The sequence below is a fragment of the Pundamilia nyererei genome, unplaced genomic scaffold, assembly GCF_000239375.1.
Source record: "Pundamilia nyererei isolate P.nyererei 1_Seehausen unplaced genomic scaffold, PunNye1.0 scaffold00125, whole genome shotgun sequence".
NCBI lineage: Eukaryota > Metazoa > Chordata > Actinopteri > Cichliformes > Cichlidae > Pundamilia > Pundamilia nyererei.
The window spans coordinates 694,836-720,001 of record NW_005187526.1 but is presented as its reverse complement, the minus strand read 5'-3'; the positions used below and the strand labels follow the sequence as shown (position 1 = coordinate 720,001).

Here is a 25,166-nt window from a genome sequence, read left to right as displayed (position 1 = left end):
TCTATGATTTTGCTGAATGTTACTATGGTAACTGCAGTGGAATTGCCTCATAAGAGAGAGCTGGTCCTGTGTAGGTTGAAATAATGCTTAGGATGAAGAGCATTTAAATAATGGAAAAACAAGGTGCAAGAGAAAGGTGAGGAGTTTATGAATCAAAGAGGAAAAAGATGAAAGACTCTATAAGATTCATATCGATACTACAAATATTTACTGAATATGTATTCTCTTCTTTCACTTGTCTCATAAACAAGTTCATACAGTTTGATTGCAACCTTTGTTTTACAAAGAAATGATTTTGTCCACCGGGGAAGTGATCAGAAAGTCTCTTCAGCAAAGCTGAAAGGACTGTAAATTATGAATGTGAATCCAAGCCGTAGTCAACCAGATGTGCATAGACTTTACTTCAATCTGAATGACTGTGCTCATTTTGAATGATAGTTCATTTGGTGTTTAAAGAATGCTGCAGCTGCTGTCTCCCTCTCCCTACAACAACTAAAATAAATCAACTGATGAAGTAGAAGTCAATTTCTGAAGTCATATTCAACAGTAAAAGTGTCTTTGATGCTCTCACTTGAACTTTTTGTGCCTGCGTGGCTTCTCTCCAAGCGCACCAGTTTCCTCAAACAATCCAAAGACTTGCATGTTAGATGAATTGGTGATCCTAGCAGCGGAGGTGAGGATGTGATCGTGAAGGTCTGAGTGTTAGTATCTGGACCGACGCCATGTCCAACACACAGCCTACCTCTTACCCAGTGTCAGTGATTAAGCCAAGCCCCCATTGTGCCTTGGAACCACTTAATCCCTGTGTTTACATTGAGGCTGAATTTGGATGTCACTACATTACCTTCAAGGTTTTCCATGTGTAGTAATTAGAAACCAAGATAAGATCCTTACCCTGTTTGCTTAACGTGCAACTGATTATCATAAAAAGACATCTAGGATGAAAACCTGAAAAATTTCAACTACTACAGGTCACTGCTAGAGTTTAAACGTCTTAAAATCCAGCAAAAATCACTAACGTTGGCCTGCATCCACTATCCAGGACCACTATCCATCTTCCACACAGTAGATAATCTGCTCATGACAGTGGGTTCCTAGGCATGCTTGGAACTACAACTTACAGTAAAGCTTAGAAGAAGCCCAAAACTCAAATGGGACCATCTATTAGCCTATCTAACACAAGAGTGTAGGCTTTTTTGGAGGACATATTATGAGGACTTAGCACCCCCAGCCTGAAATGCAAGAAACCAGCTTTTCCACTGTGACGTTCTGAAGAGCACACTGAAGGATGCAGCAGCCTTGAGACGCTCTGACACGTGTCCTGTCACTCAGCAGTGCCTGCTCGTTTTAATGTCAGCTGCTGTCAATCCTTTGTGCACATTGCAGTACATATACATAGACATCTATCTGATTTGTTGTCCTAAGGATTGCCAGGCCTTAAGATCAGAGTTTTACAGTCCCCTTTGTGTATTTTCACCAAGGATAGCGAAAATCACTTTTCAATAACACGAATTTATTAATGGTAATGTTACTCGCAAGAATCGCTATCCATTATAGAAGTAGCCAGTTTTGTTTTTTCTCTCCTTGAGGAACTTTTTGGTCATTAAAAAAAAGACCACATGAAGATGAAATCACCACAAAACGTAGAACTTCCAGTGGTCCAGAAAAAAACACATACAGGCTTCAGCTGAAAATCCATGTCATCATCAAGTGGGTTGCCAGGAGCATCCTCAGTTGGCTAAGCATGTCATCAGGACTGGCAGAGTGGTTTCATGGCTGCAGCGGTGTGTGGGGTGAGTGGGCTGTGTGAGCGTATATGTACGCGCTGGAAATAGCAGGTGACAGGGCACAGTGGGTCACTAATTACAGATTTGTAAGTGTGCATGTGTCTGTGTGTGTACGCAGGCTGGTGTTAGAGCAGCAGACAGGGTCACGGCTGTGGATTTCATTAGGTGAAGTGCTTGGCGACAGACTCTGGTGTAACCGCTCCGAGGGTCCGTTGCTGACATTCGGTCAGTGTGGTAATCGGCACTAAGTCAGAGCTTTTGAAAGTTATTCAACCAAAACCTTTGTTCAGCTTCACCTGCTTCAAAGAAGAAAAATGAAAAATCACATGTGTCCGTCATTTCCTTTCATTTAATTTTAAAGGCCTTGAATGTATTTCTTTCTATGAATCATCTAATAAAAGAGAGTGCACCATTGCACACTGAAGAAACCACCTGAAAGTAAGCACTGCTTCATTTTTATTTCCGAATAGTGTCAAAATTGTAACTAAAGACTTGGTGTAGAAACAAGTAGCTTAATGTTTCATATTCTGTACAAGCTTTGCAGCCACATTTGGTTACATTAGCAGCATCTCTCTATGGTAGATGTTACACCTTCACAGTGTAATATCTACCATATGTGATAGGTTGCAGTGAAATTCTCTAAAGACACGCACAATTCCCAGTATATATACTGGATAAATACCAATGTTATTTCCATTACCTGCTGCTGGATTCATGTTCCCTTAAATATTAATTGTAAAACTTGATATAAGTCTGAATGCATCCAGTCTCACTGAGGCCTGAAATTATAATGGACATCTTGCTGTTGCATCTTTATTCCGTAGACATCTTAAGATGTCGGCCTCGCATCTTAAGAATGTAGCTCAAAGTGCAGCTGGGCTTAGGACCACCTTTAGTGCTGCTTGCATAGCTGCTGTTTTTTAGAGCAGTTGGAAAGAAAAAGAAAATGAATTTGTGGTGTCTGACCATGTTGGAAATACAGTGTTTATATTGGCCACTCGGAGAGAAAAAGCCAGCTGTAGTATCATGAGGCAAGACGTGATAATTGTTTAGATATGGGGACATTCTCTTGCCGTAGGCCTTCGTACCGCTGCGTTTGGTTGCTCACAGAAAAGCTAGAGAAACAGCTGTGTGACAAACAAAAAGGAGAGAAGTTCAAGCCCTGCATACTCTTTGACACCGCTGTAAAGTTTTTGACCATTTAGTCCTGTTTAACTTTTGTCAGAATTCATACTTTGGGATTATAGCGCGCATGCTGTATGTGCTAACATCTCCCCGGCCCACATTTTCAGTCCACTGCAGTTCTTTGTTGTGCCCTATGTGTTAGCAGAAGTCGTTTAATAAAAAGTAAACAAAGGCGATTGTATAAGTGTCATCAGTCGCATGGTACTCAAGCAGTTGATTATGACCATAGCACCCCAAGCATCAGGGCACTTTTCATCGCCATGTTTACTGAAGAGCAGTGGTAGCTGTTCTATAGCGCCTGCCTGGTTATTGTACCATGATTTAGAGCACGGCTGCAGCTCAGATAATTCAGCACTCACTTAACTTATCACTTCTCAAATAGCCTTGCTTACACTGGGGATATTTTTCCTTGGTGACGGCCTTAGTCATACCTTGATATGACCTGAACTTGCTGGTGGGTGGAACTGCAAAGAAGTCACCTTCTTTTTTTGCTTCTCATTTCTCTCTGAGATTGCAGTATTCAGCTAAGTAGTGTGAACGAGCTGTTCGTCGTGACGTAAAAAAAGAGGCTTTCATTTCCTATGGTTTCCTAAAACATGCTTTTATTCATGGTGGTTTTGAGGACATAAGTGACTCATTTCCTTTTCAGAGTGCAGGCCAAGGCAGGCCTAACAGCACATCGCACAGAGCTGAATATATACTGTACACAAATGTACACAGCCTCAACACATGAATTCCAAAGCATATGCAGTCACCATATCTTGGTACTTCTAAATATACTTTGATTGCATTCATACTGAAAAATATGCCTGTGCATATATTGTACACTCACATACACACTGACACTATAGTTAGTGTAATGAGAGCGCAATCTCTCTGAGATTAGGAGCAAGCACTTCCTGTTTGTGTCACCAAAAGGGCAGATAAGACCACTTAAAAGCTGTATTTGTTAGTATTTCCATGCCTTACTGAGTCTCCAGTGCAGTAAGAAAGAAAATAAATAACGCGTCATCAAGAAATAATATCATAATTGACTGCAGACAAAACAAAAGTGGCATTATATAACACGATTGTGCTTGGGAGTGGACATTTTAAGAAGAAACAGTGTGCTTGGGTATTTGAATGACCCAGCTGTTAAGCATTTTCATTTTATATAGCCTAACTAGGAAACAGTGAAATACTGGGTGATTTAAAGACACATAAAAGAATAAAGTAAATACACAAATAAACATCAGCTCCCTGAGAAGTTTCATGATCTTCTTAGCCAGCAGTCACCAATTGCTCAACACGAAATCTAATGAGCAGCTTTTATGAGCGCCGTCGCTTTTACTGTCTTAAAAGTAATACAATGGTCCATTTGCTCTAGCTCAAATAAAGGCCCAGTTAATGAGTCATCATTGTCGCTACTTTAAGTAAACATTCTCATTTTACATGAACATTTCAGCTCAGAGCCTGCAGATGGGGATCGTAAAGCTTTAACCTCTTTATAAAGATCTGGACCGCAAACACTGATATCACAAGTTCCAGGAAGACAATAGAGAAATTGTCTTTCTCGAGAGGTTGTGAATCTGAACGATGTTTGTTAAGCAGATCAGTCTCCAAATCATTTGACTGTACTGCCTTTTCCTTCCAGCGCATCTAAGCCAGTTAAGTGTGTTTGCGGAGATTTTATAGAGTAATTAAATCCATGTACTTTTGTTGCTGTGTGCACTCAGGGTCCACAGAGCTATTTTTATTTTCCATGGAAAGTTCCATTAGTTTTAAAAAAGGAGTGATCAACGTAACGTCTGAGGGGCTTGCTTACATTTTTGCTTCATATCAGGCGAAGCTACTAAAGGAGACAGCAGCTAGCTCATCTGTGTAGCTGATAGTCCAAATATGAACTTGTGCTTTATAAAGAAAAACAGACACATTTGATTTTACTAGTTGATAACACAGCACAGGTCTAAACTGAGCAACTCTTCAGTGGAAAAATGTATGCAACAGTCGCCCTTGCAAAACTTTTTTTCATTGAATGTCTCACACTAATAGACATTTGTTCTTCGTGGATGTGTAACATGACTCATGGAGTTATGGGAAAATACAAAGATGGTTGCAGCGGTTAACGCTAAAAGCACTAGAAAATACATTATTACTTTTGTCACATCTCAAAATCAAGCTCGTTGTCTTCTCTGTGTTCCCAGCTGTGAGCTGAGTGATTGACAGGACCGACGACATGGGGAAGCAGAACAGCAAGCTCCGCCCTGAGGTGATGCAGGACCTGCTGGAGAGCACCGACTTCACCGAGCACGAGATCCAGGAGTGGTACAAGGGCTTCCTCAGGGACTGCCCCAGCGGGAACCTCTCCATGGAGGAGTTCAAGAAGATCTACGGTAACTTCTTCCCCTACGGAGACGCTTCAAAGTTCGCCGAACACGTCTTCCGCACGTTCGACGCTAACGGGGATGGGACAATAGACTTTCGGGAGTTTATCATCGCGCTGAGTGTGACGTCGCGCGGCAAGCTGGAGCAGAAGCTGAAATGGGCCTTCAGTATGTACGACCTGGACGGGAACGGGTACATCAGTAAAGCTGAGATGCTGGAGATTGTGCAGGTGAGTCTTCTGTGTAGATTGTGGAAAAGTGTCTAAAATACAGAAAATTTCCTACCAAGGAGAACATCTAACATCACTGTGGCCTCCAGCACTCTTCATGGTGCTGGATGTGACTCCACATTGACATGATTTTTGAGAGCTACGTCATTCAGGCCCTTATTTATTGCCAGCATTAAAATGTCAGTGTACTTAAAAGGTACACTTGGATTGATTGGAAACATTCATTGTGCTGCCAAGTAAAAGCAGTTTTGGAAACAGTCAGAGATTAATTAGCTCAGCTCCATCTTATATATGGCTTGTAGCCCTGTCATGATAGGAGAAGAGCAGATTTTCCTCTGCTCCACACCTTTTACAGGAACAAATGGAACTCGGGCTCAGCCTAATCCACACTGGCTACATCGCTTTCAGTATCCTTTTGGCTTGCAGGTTCTATTATTTCTTGCCCTGTCATGTTTGAGTGCATGTTTCACCAGAATAAGCTACAGCGCTGGGCAGATGAGGAGGCACGTCTGTATTAAATCACACTGCTTGCTCACCTGTTGTTATTTATTAAGATAATGAAGGCAGACTAAAAAGCGCAGCACACTATGCAGACTTTCAAACGTCCAAGAAAGAAAAGGAAATAAAAGAAACAGATGAAATGCAATACAAACTCTGATCATTTTGAAATAAGCCACATTTTGTTTTTCTGTGAAAAATTCAACAGCTGCTTTCTGATCCGTGTAGCCAGGTACAGCTCACCTTTAAGACAGAAAAGCAGGATAAAAGCCGAGCGTGGGTGGCATTTCCTGCAAAAGCCTTTCGTGTAAACAGACTATTTCATGTACACACGCACAAACACAGTTTATATTTGACTTCCTTCACAATTACATGCCGGCCAGTCTCTCCCACTGCAGTTTCACTCAAATTACTCTCATCAGATCTTCAGTGTGTGAGCCATTTTCAAAACAGGCCATTTATGTTGTGTATCCTGATAATGAGGGGAAGGCGGGATGGAGGAAGAACAGGAAGCAATGAGAAGAAGCAATTATTTTTTACAGATTAACCCAAAAGGAATGCAGTGTGTGCGCATTTGTGACTATACATCTGTGTGTGTTACTATGGCTCTATATGGCTGAGGAGGAGGTGACTAAAAGGAATTAAGCAGTGATATATTGGTGGATAATTGTAATGAAATAAAAACTGATACGTGCTAACATGGTCTGAATAGTTTAAGGCACAAGGCAGCTTGATGATATTTGTGTTTGGGGTGGTCTCTATGAGTCATCCCATCCAGCGTGCTGTGGATTAACTCTTTGTTGCCCTAAAAATGTTCATTCTGGCATCTATAATAATAAGTGCTGTGAATATAATTGATTTTGTTTTCACCAATGCATGGTGGCTTTACTTTCTCTCAGCACAATCTGAACCACCGTTTACATGACAATGCCTTAAACCTGAGCTAGCCAGGCTGTGTTGCTTCACCTATCATTGCTTCAAGGCTAAATTAGTCCCATTACTTTAAGACCACTATTAGTCAGACTTCACACTGGCACTTCTTTCTACACACTGACGCCATAAACCCTCTGCCCATTTTCCAGTAAAAGGTGTCACTGTTCACAAGGACAAAAGAACAGAAAGCAGTGACTCAGATGCTCGCGTCTATTCAGCTGATGTGAATATGAATGAATTTTGAAGGAGCACGTGTGAGTGCAAGTATGTTGCAAATGGTAACGCTTTAAGAAGTGCATGATTATGAAGAACTCTGTGCCATCTTAACTTTTTAGTGTCACGTGCAGACGTGCACGCTATGTTCATCTATTTTCGTCTTTGGCTTGTGGTCTGGTTTAGGGCCCCTTGCCTCTGCAGAGTAAAAGCTTGCTTTAATTCAGTTTAATTCAGCTTTATTTAAATCACGCCAATTCATTACAACAGTCGCCCAAAAGTGTTTTATATTGTAAGATAAAACCGCACATTATTAGAACAAACCCCAACAATAAGACAGTGAACAAGCACTTGGTGAGAGTGGGAAGGAAGAACTCCCATTTAACAGGAAGAAACCTCAGTCAGGCTCAGGGAGGGGCAGCCATGGCCCGTGACCAGCTGAGGAAAAAGAGGAGAGATATTAGACAAAAGGCAAATCATAAGAGAGTAAGCCAGAGTTTAATAACTGCTGAAAATTACATGTATGAACACATAGGTGAGGTGAGGGACAAAGAAACACTCGGCATAAGCGTAAGCCCCCAGCAGGCTAGGCCTATTTCATCTTAACTATGGGAGGATTCAGGGAAACCTCAAGCCTTAACTATAACTTTCATCAAAGAGGGAAGTTTTAAGCCTAAGCTTAAAGGTAGACTGGGAGCTGGTTCCACAGAAGAGGGGTCTGGAAGCTCCAGGCTCTGCCTCTGATTTTGAAAACGTTATTTTAGAGAAAAGGTTTCAGACAGACCTTTAAAAGGAATTGCTAAAGTTAAAAAAGAATCCTTGAATCTGACTAAAGCCTTCAGATTAGTGTGATCACAGTCACACGCTGCTTCCAGTAGAATGAGACGGCAGATCCGACAGGTGACTCATAAAGGCAAATGCATTCATTTTCTCCTGTGTATCTGTGTCCTGGTGGTAATGGTGAACGATTAACAGTAGTAGCCCTGCATCCAAGTGCCTGTAGACCTTTCTGGTTCCCTGATATTTCCAAGTAGCACCACCAGCACCAGCTCCCATGTGTTGCTTGGTTTATTATATACATTATTGTCTAGCTCAGAATGAATTGCAATCACCTTGTTGGTCCAATGGCTGAATCTAGCACCATTATCACGTTTTAAATGTGCTTTACCAAATACCTCTAAAGATAAGACAGTGTCTTCAACCTCACATGTACACATGGTGGCGTAGTAATGGTCAAAACTAGCTGAACGTATGTTAAACATGCTGAACGTCATCCAAACAGAGCCTTGTTCACTCGAGTACAATAATCACACGAGCTCTTCTGTCTTCTTTTGTGATCATTCATATTCTCCTCTATATTCATGTGAGAATATCTTATCTTAATATCACTTGCCAGTGCTTCACTCTAAGGACCCTGTCTGTTCCCCCACTGTGGTCTTCATATTTCCCATGCACTCTCGCCTCCGTTCGCCATTGTGCCTGGGAGCTCCAGCTTTTCCCAGCTAGCTAATGCTCTCTCCTGCAGAGAGTGTGTAAATGCTGGTGATGATCATAATTATCTTTGCTGTGAGAGTAATTGAATTGGATGGATCACCGCCAGCCCGGATCATCCTTTTCAGATAATGACAAAATCTGAACTCTGTCTCATCAATAGTTGATATCTACCCTCTGTCTACCTTTCATCTGAAACCAGGTGCCTTCAGCAGAGCAGACGAGCACAGAGGGACGTCCATTGTCTCCACTGGCGAAAAAGAAGATGGCAGAGAGCATTCATACTAGTAATTTAAGGGACTGAACAGAATAGCAGAGTAGATGAATAGACGGCTGCTCGGGCGGATAAAGTCGCCGTGGGAAACATATTCAGCTATGGTGTGAGGGTGATACGAGACACTCTGTGTTGTGTTTGTGTAGCTACTGCTGACCAACTCAAACGGTGCTCAGCCGGCTCCACAAATAAGTCTGACCAAGCTGAAGCCCTCCCTCACTCTTTGCATTTCTTCCTCTCTCAATGGTGCCTTTTTCACATCATTTCCTGTATTATACGGAGGGAAGGTAAAAACCAAGAGCCCTATGCAATCCTGCTTTTCTTCTCCTTCACTCTTACAAGTGGCTAGGTTATAGTCTTTTTCTCTCTATTTGCCCTCACACACCTGTGCCTTTGTTTCTGGCTGGAGACATTATTGTGTGCTTGCTCAAGGCACATGAAAGAGCCTTCTCTCTCCCTGTGACATTCAGGCTGCACAATGGGTACTACTTAGATGGCTGAAGCTTGACTCTACAATTTAAAAAAAAGAAACCTACACAGGTGCTACAGATAAATTATAAGAAATTTACTGGCGGAGGAGAAAAAAATGCCCAGGCTAAGTCCAGGAGATATAACAAGAATCCAAAGTAAGAGTGGGAAGTGAGAGTTGATATGGAGACAGGCAATTACTGTAGGGAGGATACAGCATTTGGCAGGGTGTCATATGTGAAGAGAAAACCACAGAAAGACCTGACTTATTAAGACAAAGATTGTTGTCTTTGGATGCAGGGGAAGAAAGACAAAGGCTGAGGAACTGGCTTTACTTTTGGTTTAGGAGGCTAACTCGGGTAAAGCCGGTGTTATTCAGTAACATGACAGGTAGCGATATAGCCTCTAAATTTATCACAGTATTTCTAGAAAATTTGCAGTAACAAAAATTCTGACTATGTAGGAAAGAATACCCACTTTTCCAATGAACAACTGTCACTGATGACACACTTCCTAATTTGAAATGTCAGTCTAATGAAATAATGTATGAGCACATTTAAAAGGAAGCTTAAGAACAATGAACAATCTCTCATTTCTATGGTAATTTCATTTTAATTGGAGATAAATTATCTGAATTTCAGGAGACAACACCTCCAAACACGCCTCTTCTGGTTTTATCTATATTCGACTATTAGTCGAGGCCATGGTTCTCAGCCGGGAAAAATAATGAATTTATAATTGCTGAAGTCCAAGGCCCAGTGAAGCTAAAGCTCTCGTTGGTAGTCCTTGTTCTGCGGTATTTTCCTCCTACTTGCAACAGAGCTCCAAAGAAAAAGATGCCTCGGCTGTTGAATGATGTCATCTTCAGTGAAGTCGTAAGTGAGACAGGAAGGGCCGAGGTTAGTTGGTTAGCAGTGATTAAACCTTTAAAATAAGAAGTAGAAGATTGTCCTCTGGTGTTGGCTTCTTATATAGAGCCTGTTCAAAACATGAAACACACCAAACGAATCCAATTATTACAAAGGTTGTTGGGGCAACCAAATTGAGTGCACAGACCAGTATAGTTTGTTCCCTGCTGAAGCTGAAGCTGAAGCAAGCAATAGTTTACTGGAAAAACCAAAAGGTGGAATTTCCAAGTATCGTATTCACAGAATCATCCTTTTAGAAAGTTCTGAAGAAAAATCCTCCGACTCTCTTGGGCTCAGCGTCCTTAGCTTCACACGTCGCTTCACTTCTTACTGGCTGCTTGTAATTTGGGGATTTAGAAATGTGAGCTTATTGTACAGCGTGTTGCTTCGCTGGATTAGATGAGCAGCTAAATCCCTAGCATGCAACACCAGCTCACTTTACTCACAGCACCTCGAAGGATGCCAATTAATAACAGACCCATCTCCAAAGTGAAGTCACTCTGGCTGCTTCTTGTCCCTGAACTCCCGAGCTGCCCTGCCGCTTTGGTAATAGGCAGCATAACCAGCACCTATATAAAGCTCTGGCTGCACTGTAATCACAATCATCCCTCATCTGTTCACATGTCAGCTCCCATTCCCCTCAAAACCGCCTCCTTATTAGAGACAGAGTGGGCTGTGATTTCACTGTTTACTGCCAAACAGCCTGCAATGCAACAGAAAGCAAAGGAGACACAACACTGATAAATAGACTGCGTGTTGGTCTCCAAGCCTTGCTACCTAAAGCGCAAATACGCAGTCGCACCGCGGCGAAGCAGTGCAACAAGCTGGCATATTGGAATCACTTCGGAACAGGTGGACATACTGTGGAAATATGCTCAATAACCGGCGTGTCTGTCACCATAAATGTCCCTAATATCAATAAAGCAAATATCACAGGGGACTCTCTGGGGTTTTACGCTCTCTGCTCGAGAGTGATTTCCAAACGGTGATTTCTGTTAACTCTGTCAAGGCACGCTACAGCAGGACAAAGTGGAAGGCCTTGTTGCTTTTGGTCTGAGTGGATGTTGAGTATAACAAGCCGAGTAAAAGCAGCAGGGACTTTGAAGGCTGAAAAGAAAAGCACTGCTAGCATTAACTAAGACTTCAGCTTTGGAAAGGAAAGCAATAAAAACCCCAATTTGATTACCTGCAGTATGATAAAGTTAACGTGTGTTTGTATATTCTGTTATATAATCACTGCGTGTGTCTGCGGTGACAGATCCCCCCCCCGCAACCCTCAACTGGATAAGTAGTTAAGTGAAAGGACGAATGGATGGACAAACCAGGGGGTATGTGTCCGAGGGACAGCCAATCACAATGTTTAGTTTAAATAAGCATTATTATGAACTGCGAATTATGCAAAGCTACTCTAGTGGTGTCCAAAAGTAAGATTATGTAGTTGCAAATGTGGTAACCTTTAAAAAAGCAGGGAGAGAGAGAGAGCAGGTGAGCTATTCAACTGTAGTTTTGTAGTAGAGTTTTTATAATGACCCAGAAAGTCTCCTAGTTACAAAAATAGAATAGACGATCTCTTACAAAACTGAACAGGTCAAAATCTTCAGCACATAGACTGCGTCAGGAATCCCTCCTTTTGCCATACATTATCTACAGCCTGCAAAACAGACCTCACACTCAGCTGTTCATTGTTTAATCAGCAGTGAAAATAAGCAATAAAGCCTTCAGTAAATGTTTTTAAAAAGACACTAAACATGTCCAATCACATAACGCAAGATACACGCAGGCAGAAGCAGACAAGAGGTTTCAGCAGATCTGCTGCGACAATGAAAAGTCGTGTCAACCAATAGAAAAATGCCGGCCAGAATCACGCCTGTCAGCTGCAATCATTTTCAAATGTGTGTGAGATTCTACAGCTGAAGGCATAAATTAGTACCCGGCTCATCTGACCTTACTGTGTGTGTCTCTCTGTAGGCGATATATAAGATGGTGTCGTCCGTGATGAAGATGCCCGAGGATGAGTCGACACCTGAGAAGAGGACAGAGAAGATCTTCAGGCAGATGGACACCAACAGAGACGGTAAGAAGTACTCTGATGTAGCATTTACTTCCAGTAGTTTTAACTTTCAGCATAAAAGCATGAAATTATCCACACTTCACACAGCCTAGTTTATAAAGTGCACAAAGACTATTATTCCCTGTGTATTGATCTTTGATCTCTCTCACTGATAATTGCTTTAGGATGTTTATCACTCTGGATGAAAAGTTTGTTGTTTGAGTGATTCCATCCAACTACCACCTGATTAGCTGTCACCAAAGTCTTCTTTAATACGAGATGAAGAAGCTCTGCTCTGCCAGCACCGTTCACATACGTCACACTTGAGATTCACACACAGTTAGACTTGGATGCTTGTGCAGCTCTCTGATGCATCAGTAATGCTCTGTGTCGTGATCCTTCAGCACAGGAGAGGCACAAATAAGGCAGGAGGAAGAGAAAGATGGATGATGGTGCTGGGTGGGGCAGTGATGGAGAGGAAAAGGGAGAAAAATGGGAGCAAGATGATGCGAGAGCAAGAGAGCGCAATGACTAAAGCATGGAAGAGTCTTTTACTTCTTGTAATGAGAATCACAAGTGGAGAGCAACTCGTGGGGAGATACTGTAGCTGTAGTCTGTCTGTTAGTGATCAGAGAAGAGAGGACCTGTCTCAACACTGCCACCTTTTGGTGAGAAGTGGAACATATTAGGATGTACCGTTCATGTTGTAAAGCCTCTGAACTAAAGATGCTACCAAATAAGCATAAGAGATTAACCCTTAAATTGTTATAATCTCACTTAAAATGTTAATGGACCCAACACAGTCACACTTGCCAGACAAATGCAGGAACGTTTCCTGTTTGAGGATTTTCTTCACCAGTGTGTTGCACTTTATCTCACACTGTTTTGGTATATATGCTTCTTTCTTCTTCAGCTTTATGCTGTGGACGTAAATATGAATGATAAAAAGATCATTTCTGTTCTGATTATTTTCAGGCAAACTGTCTCTGGAAGAGTTCATCAAAGGAGCAAAGAGCGACCCCTCCATCGTGCGCCTGTTGCAGTGTGACCCCAGCAGTGCTGGACAGTTCTAAATCTGAGGCATCGACACAACCTGTAAGGCTCCTTTAAGCAGTAAAATTCACTTCTGTCTCTGTCTTTGAAGTTAAAGTTAAGTTAAATGTAAATTTAAACTTGAGAGTGTAAAAAAGAAACACCGATCCAACTACTCAGTTTAGAGTCGTGCTGCTCGCGCTGACGGTGCTGCTGTGTGGTCGGATCGGTGGAGGGCTCAGGAACAAACGCGCTTCTCCTACGAGCGGTTTTGCCTTGCAGGCAGAGAAGACGTCTGCTGGAGGGAATCTATTCTGAGGCTGCGTGCGCAGTGTAGGATGTGGGATGGGTCATCCACAGTGTCAGTGACTTTGTGGCTGCATGTAATTCATGGACTGACATGAGAGACTTTGTAGGAGGTGGCCTGGTATTTTGGAGCAGGTGCTGATGCTCAGAAGAAGCTTCTTCTTTTTAAAGCCCCCGTGTGTAGGCTAGCTACAATGTTTCTGTGAGCACCTCTCTCTTTTTTTCTGTCTTGATGGTTCTGAGCTTTCAGCAGGACCTGCGGCACTACAAGACAAACCTTCCCGGTGTCAGCTGTAACTTCGAGAGCCAAGAATCAGATAATGTGAAGAGGAGATCTGTGAGTCAGCAGATGAGTTACAACAGCAATCTGACAGCAGAGTGTCACAAGATGAGGTTGTGGTGTGTTGAAATCAGTGGAGAAAGAGAAGCCTGGCAGTTCTCAGTGTTTGTGTATAGCACTGTGAGAATCATTGTCGTGTCATCATCACCTCTGCACTCTTCCCTGCAGCTGACAGCTGATGATGATTTCTGTAGGTTTCCCCAGCCGTCCTTTCTCACAGAGCTGCTGTAGAGTAGTAGCATAACCAGACAGAATTTTTCATGCTAAAAGCTTTAAGATGTTGGAAGATTCTTCCAAATGTATTTTGCACAGAAAAAACACTGCAGACTTTATTCTCAATCACCTGGATAATATGAATTAAAATATATCAAAACTCTTTTTGCTGTTTCACAGCCTGCAGTCATTTGTTGAAGTTTCCAGCAAGCCTCACACACGTCTCCTGAGCAATCCCAGCACATTCTTCTTTGGAGAATCTCTCAAGCTCCTCCATATTTTATGGTCTTCAGTTCACCCCACAGATTTTCAGTATGGGCTTTGTGCAAGAAAGCCATTAATGTTCACATTGGTCTTCCGGAGGTAGTTCTTCATCAGGCGTTGTGTGCTTTGGGTCGCTGTGTTGAATGTCAAAGCGATGACCCAGAGCCGGTTTTGCTGGTGACTGCTTGAAGTTTTCTCTGAAAATCTTCACATAGGCTTCTTTCTTCATGATTCCTTCCACATTGAAAGGATTCCCAGTTCCAGATGCACTGAAGCATCCCAAAGAGTGTTACCAAAGAGCTCTAGTTTCATCTCATCTTTCCAAAGCGGATGTTTCCAGTAAGCATAATCTTCTTCCGTGTTGTCCTTAACATACTTGACTCAGGCTTGAAGTTGTTCTCTTCTGCAGAAGTGGAGTTTTTCTTGGTCTGCAACCTCACAGTCCATTCCTGTGCAGAGTTCCAGTGATTGACTTATTCTGGGGACTAATAATGTTGGTTGTGATCATTTTTGTTTTTTCGGAAATAATTCTGTTAATGTGTGCAAATATAAATGCTATGCTATTTTAAAAATCCATTGCTTTAAAAAACTTTAAATTTTAATAGTTGTGGCTGTGACTGACAGATGAATGTGATACATTAGCTCAAATAAATGTCAAACAACTGGCATTTTTGTGCCAGCTGAGCGTTGGATTGACCAAAGAGATCCTGCAGACTGATAAACAAAGCTCTGGACTCAGAACTGAAACTGGTTGTGCCAACAAAGGGCAAAAAAACAATGCATCCTGTCTACATCCTGTGAGATTGTGGTGATACCCATACGCAGACTCCTTTTCCTCTCCCATCTTTAGCTGTGAATAGATGTGGACATGCCGTTATTCTCATCACTGGATCGCAGTTTGCACCTCAGGTTATTAGACTGAATTAATTAGACTGATTAAAACAACATCAAAGGATAAAAGGAATTTGACTCTCGTGAAGCAGAGAGAAGGAAACACGTTAGTCTCAATCTGGAACCATGAACGGAAATCTAACTACCGAAGGAAAAAGCAACGGGGGGGTTCTACCTGGGATAAATATTCAAACTGCAAACGAGAAGCAAAAACAACACTTCACACAAGCTATTGCACACGACTGCAGCTATTTATGGCACCCACAGCCACCAACGATAACAAGACGCCCAATAAATGTAGAGCACGCAAATATTTTTGTAGTCAGGCTTTTGAATTTGCAAGTAAATGCTAGAATAGGTAGGTGTGTTTGCAAGAAAAAAGTGTAATATGAAATTCAAGCCCCTTAAGAAGAATCCTCTGTTAAGTTCTTTCTCATCAAATGTCTCTCCTCCACTTCGCCTTATCAGCAAAACATTAGAAACGTGTTGTGAAGCATGTGTGAGGGCCCACATTACTCCTTCATAATAAGAGTTCACGTGTGGAAGAACACACTTACTGTTGTTATTGTTGTTGTTTTGAACTTCTGGCCTCTTGTGTTGTTGCCAGTTAATAGCAGTCCAAGTTCAGCACAGTACAAAACAGAACTGAACCGACAAACGACCAGTGAGAGAAAGTTAACACGAGGAAGCACAAAATGTACCGTGAGCGAGTACGGCCTGTTCTGAAAATGAATTAGCAGATGTATCTGGTAGTAATTATATTTAATTCAATTAAAACAGAATTAAATGCTCTGTTTTAATTCACTGTCATAAACAGATCGAGAGGCTCTCAGTCGACGTAACCCTCTGGAATCAAACGGCGCGTCCAAGTCACATGACCAATTTAAGATGAGCTAGCAGCAAGACGCAGCCTCGCTGAGTCTCTGTTTCAGCTTGTGTTGAAAGTGCAAACATCAAACTGTAACAGCGCAGTTATAAGGAGTTTCATGCAAACAATAATAGACATGCTGATGTTGTCTCTGCTGTGGACACGTTTGTAACAGGAGCTTTTTAGACATTTTATCATGTGATAATGATACGCTTCAACTATGTAAAGTAATACATACAAAAGCAAAAATGTTCTGAAACACATTCAGCGTTTTATTGTAGATAATCTCAAAAGAGTTTGGGGGTTCAGGTATTTATTTTAGTTTAATATTGCAAAGCACTGTTTGCCACCAGTGGCTGGTGCTGCTCTCCGCAGCTGCAGGGTGGGATTAGGGCTAGCACATCTGATCACTTACACCTCGCAGGGTTAACAGAATATTGACTGCAATTTTACCGATCTAGCCTGGCGTAATCTGCTCTAAAATGTGATAGCATATTCAAGTATGTAGGATTTTGTTTCCGGTCAGCAAACTGGGAAAAATGGGAAAAAGATTAGAGATTTAATTTAGATATAAGATAACGTGGGATTGCATCTCAACTGCTTTTATATTACCTGTAACAACACCAGCCTGCAACACATGGTTGAAGAAGTGGGAAGAAGCCCAGAAGTGTTGATCAAAAACGCTTCCATATTTTGAACATGTCAGCACCTGTGTGTGACTGTTGATCTTCATTTGTGTCTCCACAGTGCTTCTTTGGGGTGCTAAATGCCCACAACTCTCCACTGTGGAGAGTCTGATGATGAAGATTGACAGGATGATGAGGATGAAGAAGACAGGCCTTTCAATGTGCACTGAGGACTTTCACACAGGAGATGGCCACAGGAGCTACACTCTCCAATTTCCCAGCCCTCCCACACCCCTCCGTCAAGCCGTTTATCCGAAACCCTCCGAACTCCAACTAAGACTGATGTCCCATCAGGTTATTAAACCCCACTGATTGTAATTGCATTCCTCAGTTCTCCTATAGGCATTTCCAAGTTTAAAGAAGGTTTACAGTAGGTTGTACATACGCAGTATAAACTGGAGTCTCTGTATCAGTGTCTTTGCTTGACTCTCTGTAACCCCCCCAGGCTCCGGCCAGGGCCGCACAGAGCCTCCATCACTCTAACATGTATAATAGACAGAGTGTGCACAAGACCACGAGAGAGATGATGGTGTTTAGTACTGTAGGCAAGATCATTTTTATCTGCAGAGAAGACCTGTGAAGTTTGTCCTTCACTCGGAACGAGTACCGCTTTCCTCTTTTCTACTGTGAGAATGTGTACGTGTGTTTGTGTATTTTTTTTTCTTTTTTTGCAGACTTGATAGACTTTGTTTCATATTTTGTGCTGGGCCAACAAGAACATGTGATATTACGCTACTATGCATAAGCACCCTGATCAGTAGTTTTCATTTTGTGAGGTCTCGCTGATGGATAGAAAGCGTCCCTCTGCTCCGTTGTCTGTGTTTCGCAGCGGCAACGCCGAGGCCGTCACCGCGCGCTAGCTTAAGGCAGACATAGAAAAGTAGTCTTAACAAGTATTTGAGTACCGTGTAGATATTTTAAAGTGCATCTCTACATTTGTATAGCAAACCCATGTAGTCCAGAGCGCTCAGTGCTCAATGAACAAACGTCGTGAAATATAATAATAATTTTTTTTTTTAAATCTTCGTTTATTTAAGCTGTGGCGAGATATCGAGCATGCAAACCTTTTTTTCTTTTAATTGCGTGAAGAACAAAACCGCTTTTTCTTCACTTTTGATGTTTTTAAAGGCAGCATGTTGAACCAGTTGTCGGGTACGGGGGGGGTAGACTAACATAGCACATATGCATGTGACTTACACGCATGTGTGTGTTCTTAGTGTGTGTTTATGGATATCAAACAAGACGGTAGCGCTATTCAGCCCTGTGCTCGCTTCTGTGTCGTCAGTGTTATTGACCGAGTGTGGATCGACAAAGCTGACGCGTCTGTAGGTTTACAGAAGAAGCTCTTTAGGTTGACTTCCCTGCACAACATCAGTGAGGCAACTGTAAACAAGCACTAAGCTATCAGAGCTGAGAGCTCCATCATTAAATCACCATCCAATCGTGTCTCCAACACGGCGCCACGTGACACACCGTGAGCAGCGGCCTCACAGTCTCACACGCAGGATAAATATCATAATTTCAATCCGTGCTCCTCTCCTTTGTCTCTCTATTCTTCACTCTGCTTTCAAAGAAAACCTGAAAAGAGAAAAACCAAACTTCTCCACCCCTGAATGTAACCCCGCCCTCCTCCAGGCCCCAGCCGAGCCGTTTCAGTAACTGCAACATGTTCCAATTAGAAAAAGCTTTGAATGTTCAGTATAATAACTGCTGTTTGGTTTTTTTATGTAAAGAGAAAAAAGATGCAGAGCAACAAACAGAATCACAACTACTGCAATGATACTGTCGTAATGTGTCACATTTATTATTTTTTTATGATTTTTTTTTTTTTTTTTTAAGAAAAACGCTGTCATGTGGATCGTTTCTGTTAAAACGTAAAGAAAGCATCTTGTGGTCAAGTGCCAAATAAAATAAAAAAAACAGTATTGTATAAATTTATACTGTACAATTGTTCAGCGTTGAACAAAATGTTTGTAATTGTTGCATTTTGTAGGTTTTGTATGGTATATTGTATTTAGTGACTACAGATTTGGAACACAGGATTCTGTTTTCTTCTTTTGGGGTCAAATTCAAAGGCAAGAATTAAATTTACAATATATTGTGTGCAAGTAATCATGTGGTGTTTGCTTAATTGTGGAATATTGTGGAATTAGATGATTAAAGACAAACTGCTAGCTGTGTACATGTTGGCTAATAAGTGACAAGAAAGTGGAAGATGAGCAGACACTGTGTCACAGTCACTCCACCACAGACCAGTGCATTAGTTTCCACTGTAAAATCTCCCACTCCACACTGTGTCACGGTGTTATTGTCTGACAAAACACTCTTTAGATTTCCCTTCCAAGGAGCCAAACTTTCTGAAGCCCTTTCAAAGTTTTTCTTTTTCACTCATTTCAGTTCCACAGATGTTGATTTGGTTCATCTGGACGTGTGAGAAAAGTTTTGTCACTTATCCAAGTGACTTCTTCAGTCTCAGCAGGTTTCCACAACATTATAAACAGTACATTTGCATTATGACCAACTAACAATGGGCTGCGGGGTCAGTTTCATGATCATTAATATGTAAATTGATCAGTGGCCATTAGCACTTTTAACCGAGAGTTGGGGAATGGTTGCAATCACAGCATTGTAAGATGTAAAAGATCTTACAGTATATTTAAAGTATTTAGGTTGTTACTTTTTCACCTCAGTGGCATCCTTGACTCACCACTCAAACCAGTGTTCCTACCTGCAAATAACTGTATCTCAGGCACTTTGTTACTGGCAGCCTGTTACCATCTTTAGTTGAGTCAACATAACATTACAAGATATTATTCGAGATAATCACTAATGAGGTGATTCCCAATAAGCTAATAGCAAAATGTTTGGGATATCTTTACACCTCAGAGCTCGAGATTGTTGCACATTCATAACTACCTTTCATTGCAAGGCATCACCAGATGCAATCTTTCTGCAAAGCCTGACTTGGGCTGATTGCAAACACTCTCAGAGACATTGTTGGAGGTTTGGAAAAAATTACTGTCTAATTCATAAACATGTTGCCATCAGTCAATGAGCACAACTTGAGGGGACTCAATTCAACTGGCTGCTAGCTGGTTGAATTCTGGTTATATTCCTAAAGTGCTAATATTGCTGTGCAATGTGATGCAAAGACCACTAGGCAACTGTTAATCATGCTAGCATAGTCAAAAACCTCAGAAACCACTGAGGTGTACACCTGTAGCCAGTATTTTATGATATGACTAAAAATGCCAATGGAGTCACTGATTAAAGATTTCAGTCTGAACTGAAGTGAGAGATCATCAATATTCTGATACACAGTCACATCACTAGCATGACTACAATTACATACAATTTTTGACCCAAACTGCTCTTTCTAGGACTGTCTGTACCATTTCCAGCATCCACTGAAAACTACTCCGTTCAGCTTCCTGTCACAGTTAACCTGTCACACTGGCAGAAGCTCGTTGATCCTGTTGTATAATGTTGCTTCCAGCTGACCTGAGGTCTCCTCAAGGCAGGTACTACTTTACAGAGTTTCTTTAAGGAGGGTTAATAAACTCTGAAATATGGCTTAGGTTTGTATGTTAACAAACACAGAAAAGACTTTTGCAAAGTTACAAGTGCATACTCTAAATGAGCCCAGTGAGCTCCTTTTAGCCTGTAAGTGACACGTCATAATAGCTGCAGTTTCAAATCCTTAACATGTGAAAGGAAACCTTACATATAGACACATCCCTGGATCAGTTAGTTTCCAAGTACACTGTTTGAAACCACTGTGTACATTTTGACAATAGAAATGTACGACTTTTGTGTAACTCATTAACAATATTTTTTTTTGTGCTACATTTTAAAAACCTTAGACTTAGGAAGTTAAAGAATGTGACTGCTTATATTCATTTTAAGGTCATGCTCAGCCTTTTTTTATACAGACACCAATTTTTACCATATAATTGCACTATTACCAAACAAAAGTATAATTAACCTGTAAAAATCAATGTGACCTTTGTGCATAATTAAGTATGTTAATTTGAAATGACCAAAATGTGTTGTGTTAGGTTACAGTGATCACAACAAAGATCATTCAATTAAAAAAATTAATGAATCAATGACTGCATCCTACCTGACTGCCTCAGGATCCGTTTGGGGTTTGTTTTTGTTAGTTTGTTTTAATGGTACAGTAACATTAATACACGTACTGTAGATGTGCACTGGTAACCAGTATATGCGTTTGACATGAGTAGGATGTGTATGAATATGTATGGTGTTTTCCAATTCTTTTTCCAAAAGGCTTTTAAGCAGTGCAGTGTGAACGCTATTGATTATGGTAAACCAGTGTTGTAATAAATTGGCTACACAGGTGTACATATTAGATACTGACTTACATTTCCACTCCTGTAATTGCAAATATTTAAATCAATTAACATCTTAAGTTATTCCATTTCCCCTCAGTTTCTAATTTGGGAGTGTTTATCTCAAGGCTAAGCCGTGGATGGAAGTCAACTGTTTGATTTCCTATGAAAATTTCACAAATTACAAACCCTTAAATTACCATGATGGTAAGCAGATAAGATAAAGGTGAGATAATTCACCTCTATTGGACACGTCATCTTCATTACAGTGTGAACAGGCAACGGAGCAACAACATCAATTGTGATCAGGCCCTTCTACATGTTCAAATTCCAAAGACTTTGAAAACCATGTTCAGGACCTAAAGTTGATCAATCAGTGCGATCTGTCCAAACTGTAATACAGAACATTACATAGAGGCGTCATTTCTCCATTTCACAGCGCCATGTGAGAGTGTTAAAATATGCCTATTAGAAAGCTGTTTTGACATAAAATGAATAACAGCTAGAAGATGAGTCTGGTATTAAAACGCAGTTTAAAGGACACCGGTACAACTTGCTCTGACCTATCCCACATGAGAAGTTCGCTTACGAATGTTTACTCAATGGCCTTCTTAAAGTTTTCCCCAGAGAATTATCAGAAAACTGATTCAAAAATGCAGAACACCAGTGCTCATTTCTGTTAAGATACTAAATTCATGCAGTTTTGCCATCCGAACTATGATGTAGCCAATCAGAGGGCAGCTCACAGCATGTGTGATTTTGCCTTCATACTGTGACACTTGGGATGGGTGTAAAACTGATTTGGTAACAGTTTTTAAACACATCTCGGATGTCTATTTTATCGGTGGAGTTCCTAAATGTTATATTTACATAAATGAGACAGGGAAACCTGAAAACATCACACTTCTGGTGACAGTTGTAGCCACTGTTGAGCTGGAAAAACGCACGCTGTAGATTTTGGCAGAAGCAGAAAGAAGTGACTTTATAGAAAACTATTTTTTTATTTGCACATCGTAAAAATTGTACTTCACTGCATGTGAAGTATATGAAGGATACAGGTAGACGCACCGAGCTGGAACAGGATCGCTCCGCTGCTGTGCTCTGATCGGCTGCTGCAGCCTCAAAGGAGTAAACGGATAGAGCGGCTGGGCCCTGCGAGTCCCTAACGAATGTCATAAATACTAATGACTGCAGTCTCTTTAGTGAGAGGAAAAGCAATTAACACACACACACACACACACACACAGAGGAAGCAGAACAATTTAACAAGAGCAATTTAGACCAGAAGTCCTGTTCTATAACGGTGCCTCAATCTAATTATAGATCCCAGGACAGTGGCATGTAGTTACAATCTGGGATAAATAACTGTTATTTTTTCACTGGCACCAACAGGAAACATTTAGCATGCAGTAAAAATATAACCAATCAAAAAATAATAACATAATGGATGCTAATAAGAGTTAAAGTACCATCACTTCAGATTAAAGTCGAGACATGTCTAAAATTGATTAGGAAGGTAGCGAGCAAAGAGCAGTGCCACGCGACTCAAAGGTGTTGCAAAGGCTTTTCAAATGCCCGTCACGTCATTTCAAAGTTTCGATCACAGGAGGAAGTACAGGGAGGATAACAGAAGGCGCAGGAGAAGCCCGGAGCAGTGCTCTGTGCTGTTAATCTGTTATGACGTCTTCTTCCTGACACCACAGAGAGCTGCTGCTGTCTTTGTGCGGACCGGGATGAATCCTGTTTTTAGTGACAGCTGGGCAAAAAGGGTTCACAACTGCATTCCTGCCAGCTGGTAAGGTTGCTAGGAAAGATCAAAAGATTTTTCCTAACCTAAAAACAAATCCACAAGTTTTCAACGTTTGCTGAGCCTGTGTCCCCAGAGCCAAGGGCCAATGTTCAAAATGATCCATGCAGGACAGGAAAGCCTGCAGAGACTCCCGTGTGACTTCAAAGAACAGTTTGGCTCCAGCATACGACACTGATAACAGCGTTCATGAGTCTGTGCACATGAAATGGATAAAGAGTCACCACGCACTGATCAACCTCCGTCTGGAGCATAATGAGTATGACAGTGCAGGGGTTAGTAGCCATCAGATCTCCGACAGAGTCACACGCCAGGAGTCTGCTGAGCTCTCGATAGCCAGGATGAAGGTGTCCTCATTGGAGTATTGCTGGATGATGTTGTCATCCATGTTCACCAGGAGCCTGGGAAAGACAGTAAACACATTTAACGGTAATAACTGATCTGGTCAGCTCATGTCTCTATTGCAAATTGATTTCTACATACATGATCCCTCGGCTGTTCTTCACACGGCTTCCCTACAACTTCATTTAATTTCAAAGTCTTGTCCTGAAGTTTGGTTTATGCTAAAATATGCCTTCTAAATGTAAGACGGGCATATTTATTCATCTCTTCTTGTCCTCATTAGCAAGGGTTACTGACACTGGTTGGCATGTAAAGCTACCTTAAGCCAACAAGCAAACAGACATGGAAGCAAGTGAAAAGCAGAAGAAACAGTTTTTATTGAGTTGGACTCACCCTTTTTTGCTTTTTTGGTAAACCTTGGCTATCTTTTCAACAGGCACCGCATATTTCTCAGAGATCTGTGAAGACAAAGTAGATGTTAACAAAGCTGAATCTCTCTCTCTCCCCATCTATACATGCATGAATTCAATTCTTTCTAACGGCCAGTAGGGGGCGGCTATTCCGGTTTCAGAAAAGTGTAAGATGTAAGAAGGATCAGAAATAACTACTTCTCACATCTTCAGTCTCAGAAAACACTTTCCTGATGAGTTTATGGTCTCAATCCCTAGTTTCACATCTTAAAGCGAAGAACAAAAAGGACGATAAAGCACAGGTCTATCTTGCGACTGTTGGATCCACTGCTCATTTTGTGACGTCTGGTTTGAAGAAGCTAACAAGGTAACAACCAAGATGCTCCAGATGATGCTTCAAAAACAGGGCTTTGCAAACCAACAGGTCACATTAGCTTTGACCCATCTACAAACCGTTTGGCAGTGAACTATTGGTTTGTAGAAGTAATGACTTCTGTTTTGTAAGCAATGTATTCTCAGTACTCACAGCCTCCATCAGAGCTTTGAGGGTTGGGCTGCGCAGCATCAGAGCATCAAACACTTCATCACACTCCTTCCTCACATATAGTAGAACTGGAAAAGTCAAGGTATAGGAAGACAATATTAGGTCAAACCACGACACCAACAAGGACAAGAACTCTTAATGAGAAATAAGTTACCTTTTCTTTCTGGTTCCACTCTGGACTTCTTTAGTGCAGGTGGACAGAGGTCTTCCTGGCCAACACATGAAACCCTCTTCATTAAAACACCTCTGATGAACACACATGCAGAAACACGTGTCATTTGATGGGAATGCTCTTGGTTCCCTGACATGTAACAGTTTGTTTCTTCTAAGGTAGAAACAAGGATAAAAACAAAATTAGCCTTTGTCCAACCTTCTGTAATCTTCTCACCATGGAGAGACCCTCAACAATAAACTCAAGGTCTAAGCGTGTGGAGCAGTGTGCACTAACACAAAGCCACTGTGGGACTCACCCATTTCGATCAACTTCTTCAGTGTTGAAAGCAAACACCTGCACACAAAATTTAAAAAAAACAAAAAAACAACATTATGTCAATTCTATGTCTTCACTAAAATGTCAAAACAAATGTGTGTGTGTGTGTGTGTATTGGAAAGAGCGTGGTCCCTCACCTGCCCCGCTCTCTGCAGGTTTCCAAAGTGGACGTCTGGGATGAAGAGAACGGGCTGGGAGTCCAGGTCTCCAATGCTTTTGAA

General features: G+C 41.4%; 2 protein-coding genes across 5 annotated transcripts in view; one reads left to right on the top strand and one right to left on the bottom strand.

Annotated features, from left to right (window-relative positions):
* Positions 1-19,112, top strand: part of ncalda (neurocalcin delta a) — a 62,120-nt gene extending 43,008 nt beyond the window's left edge. For all 4 annotated transcript variants that reach the window (XM_005742934.2, XM_005742932.2, XM_005742933.2 and 1 more), the window contains 4 exons: positions 5,156-5,565; positions 12,319-12,424; positions 13,376-13,495; positions 17,062-19,112. In XM_005742934.2, the coding sequence (XP_005742991.1) occupies positions 5,188-5,565; positions 12,319-12,424; positions 13,376-13,473 (582 nt within the window). In that variant the 5' untranslated portion in view covers positions 5,156-5,187 and the 3' untranslated portion in view covers positions 13,474-13,495; positions 17,062-19,112. The remainder of the gene's footprint in view (positions 1-5,155; positions 5,566-12,318; positions 12,425-13,375; positions 13,496-17,061) is intronic.
* A 3,221-nt stretch (positions 19,113-22,333) lies between these two features.
* LOC106456348 (grainyhead-like protein 2 homolog) lies at positions 22,334-25,160 on the bottom strand (the record flags this gene model as incomplete). Its single annotated transcript, XM_013913312.1, has 6 exons — positions 22,334-23,560; positions 23,895-23,959; positions 24,438-24,523; positions 24,610-24,701; positions 24,926-24,963; positions 25,083-25,160. Coding segments are annotated over 6 exons (474 nt in total), but the record flags the coding sequence as incomplete, so codon positions are not given.
* Between the last annotated feature and the right edge of the window lie 6 nt (positions 25,161-25,166).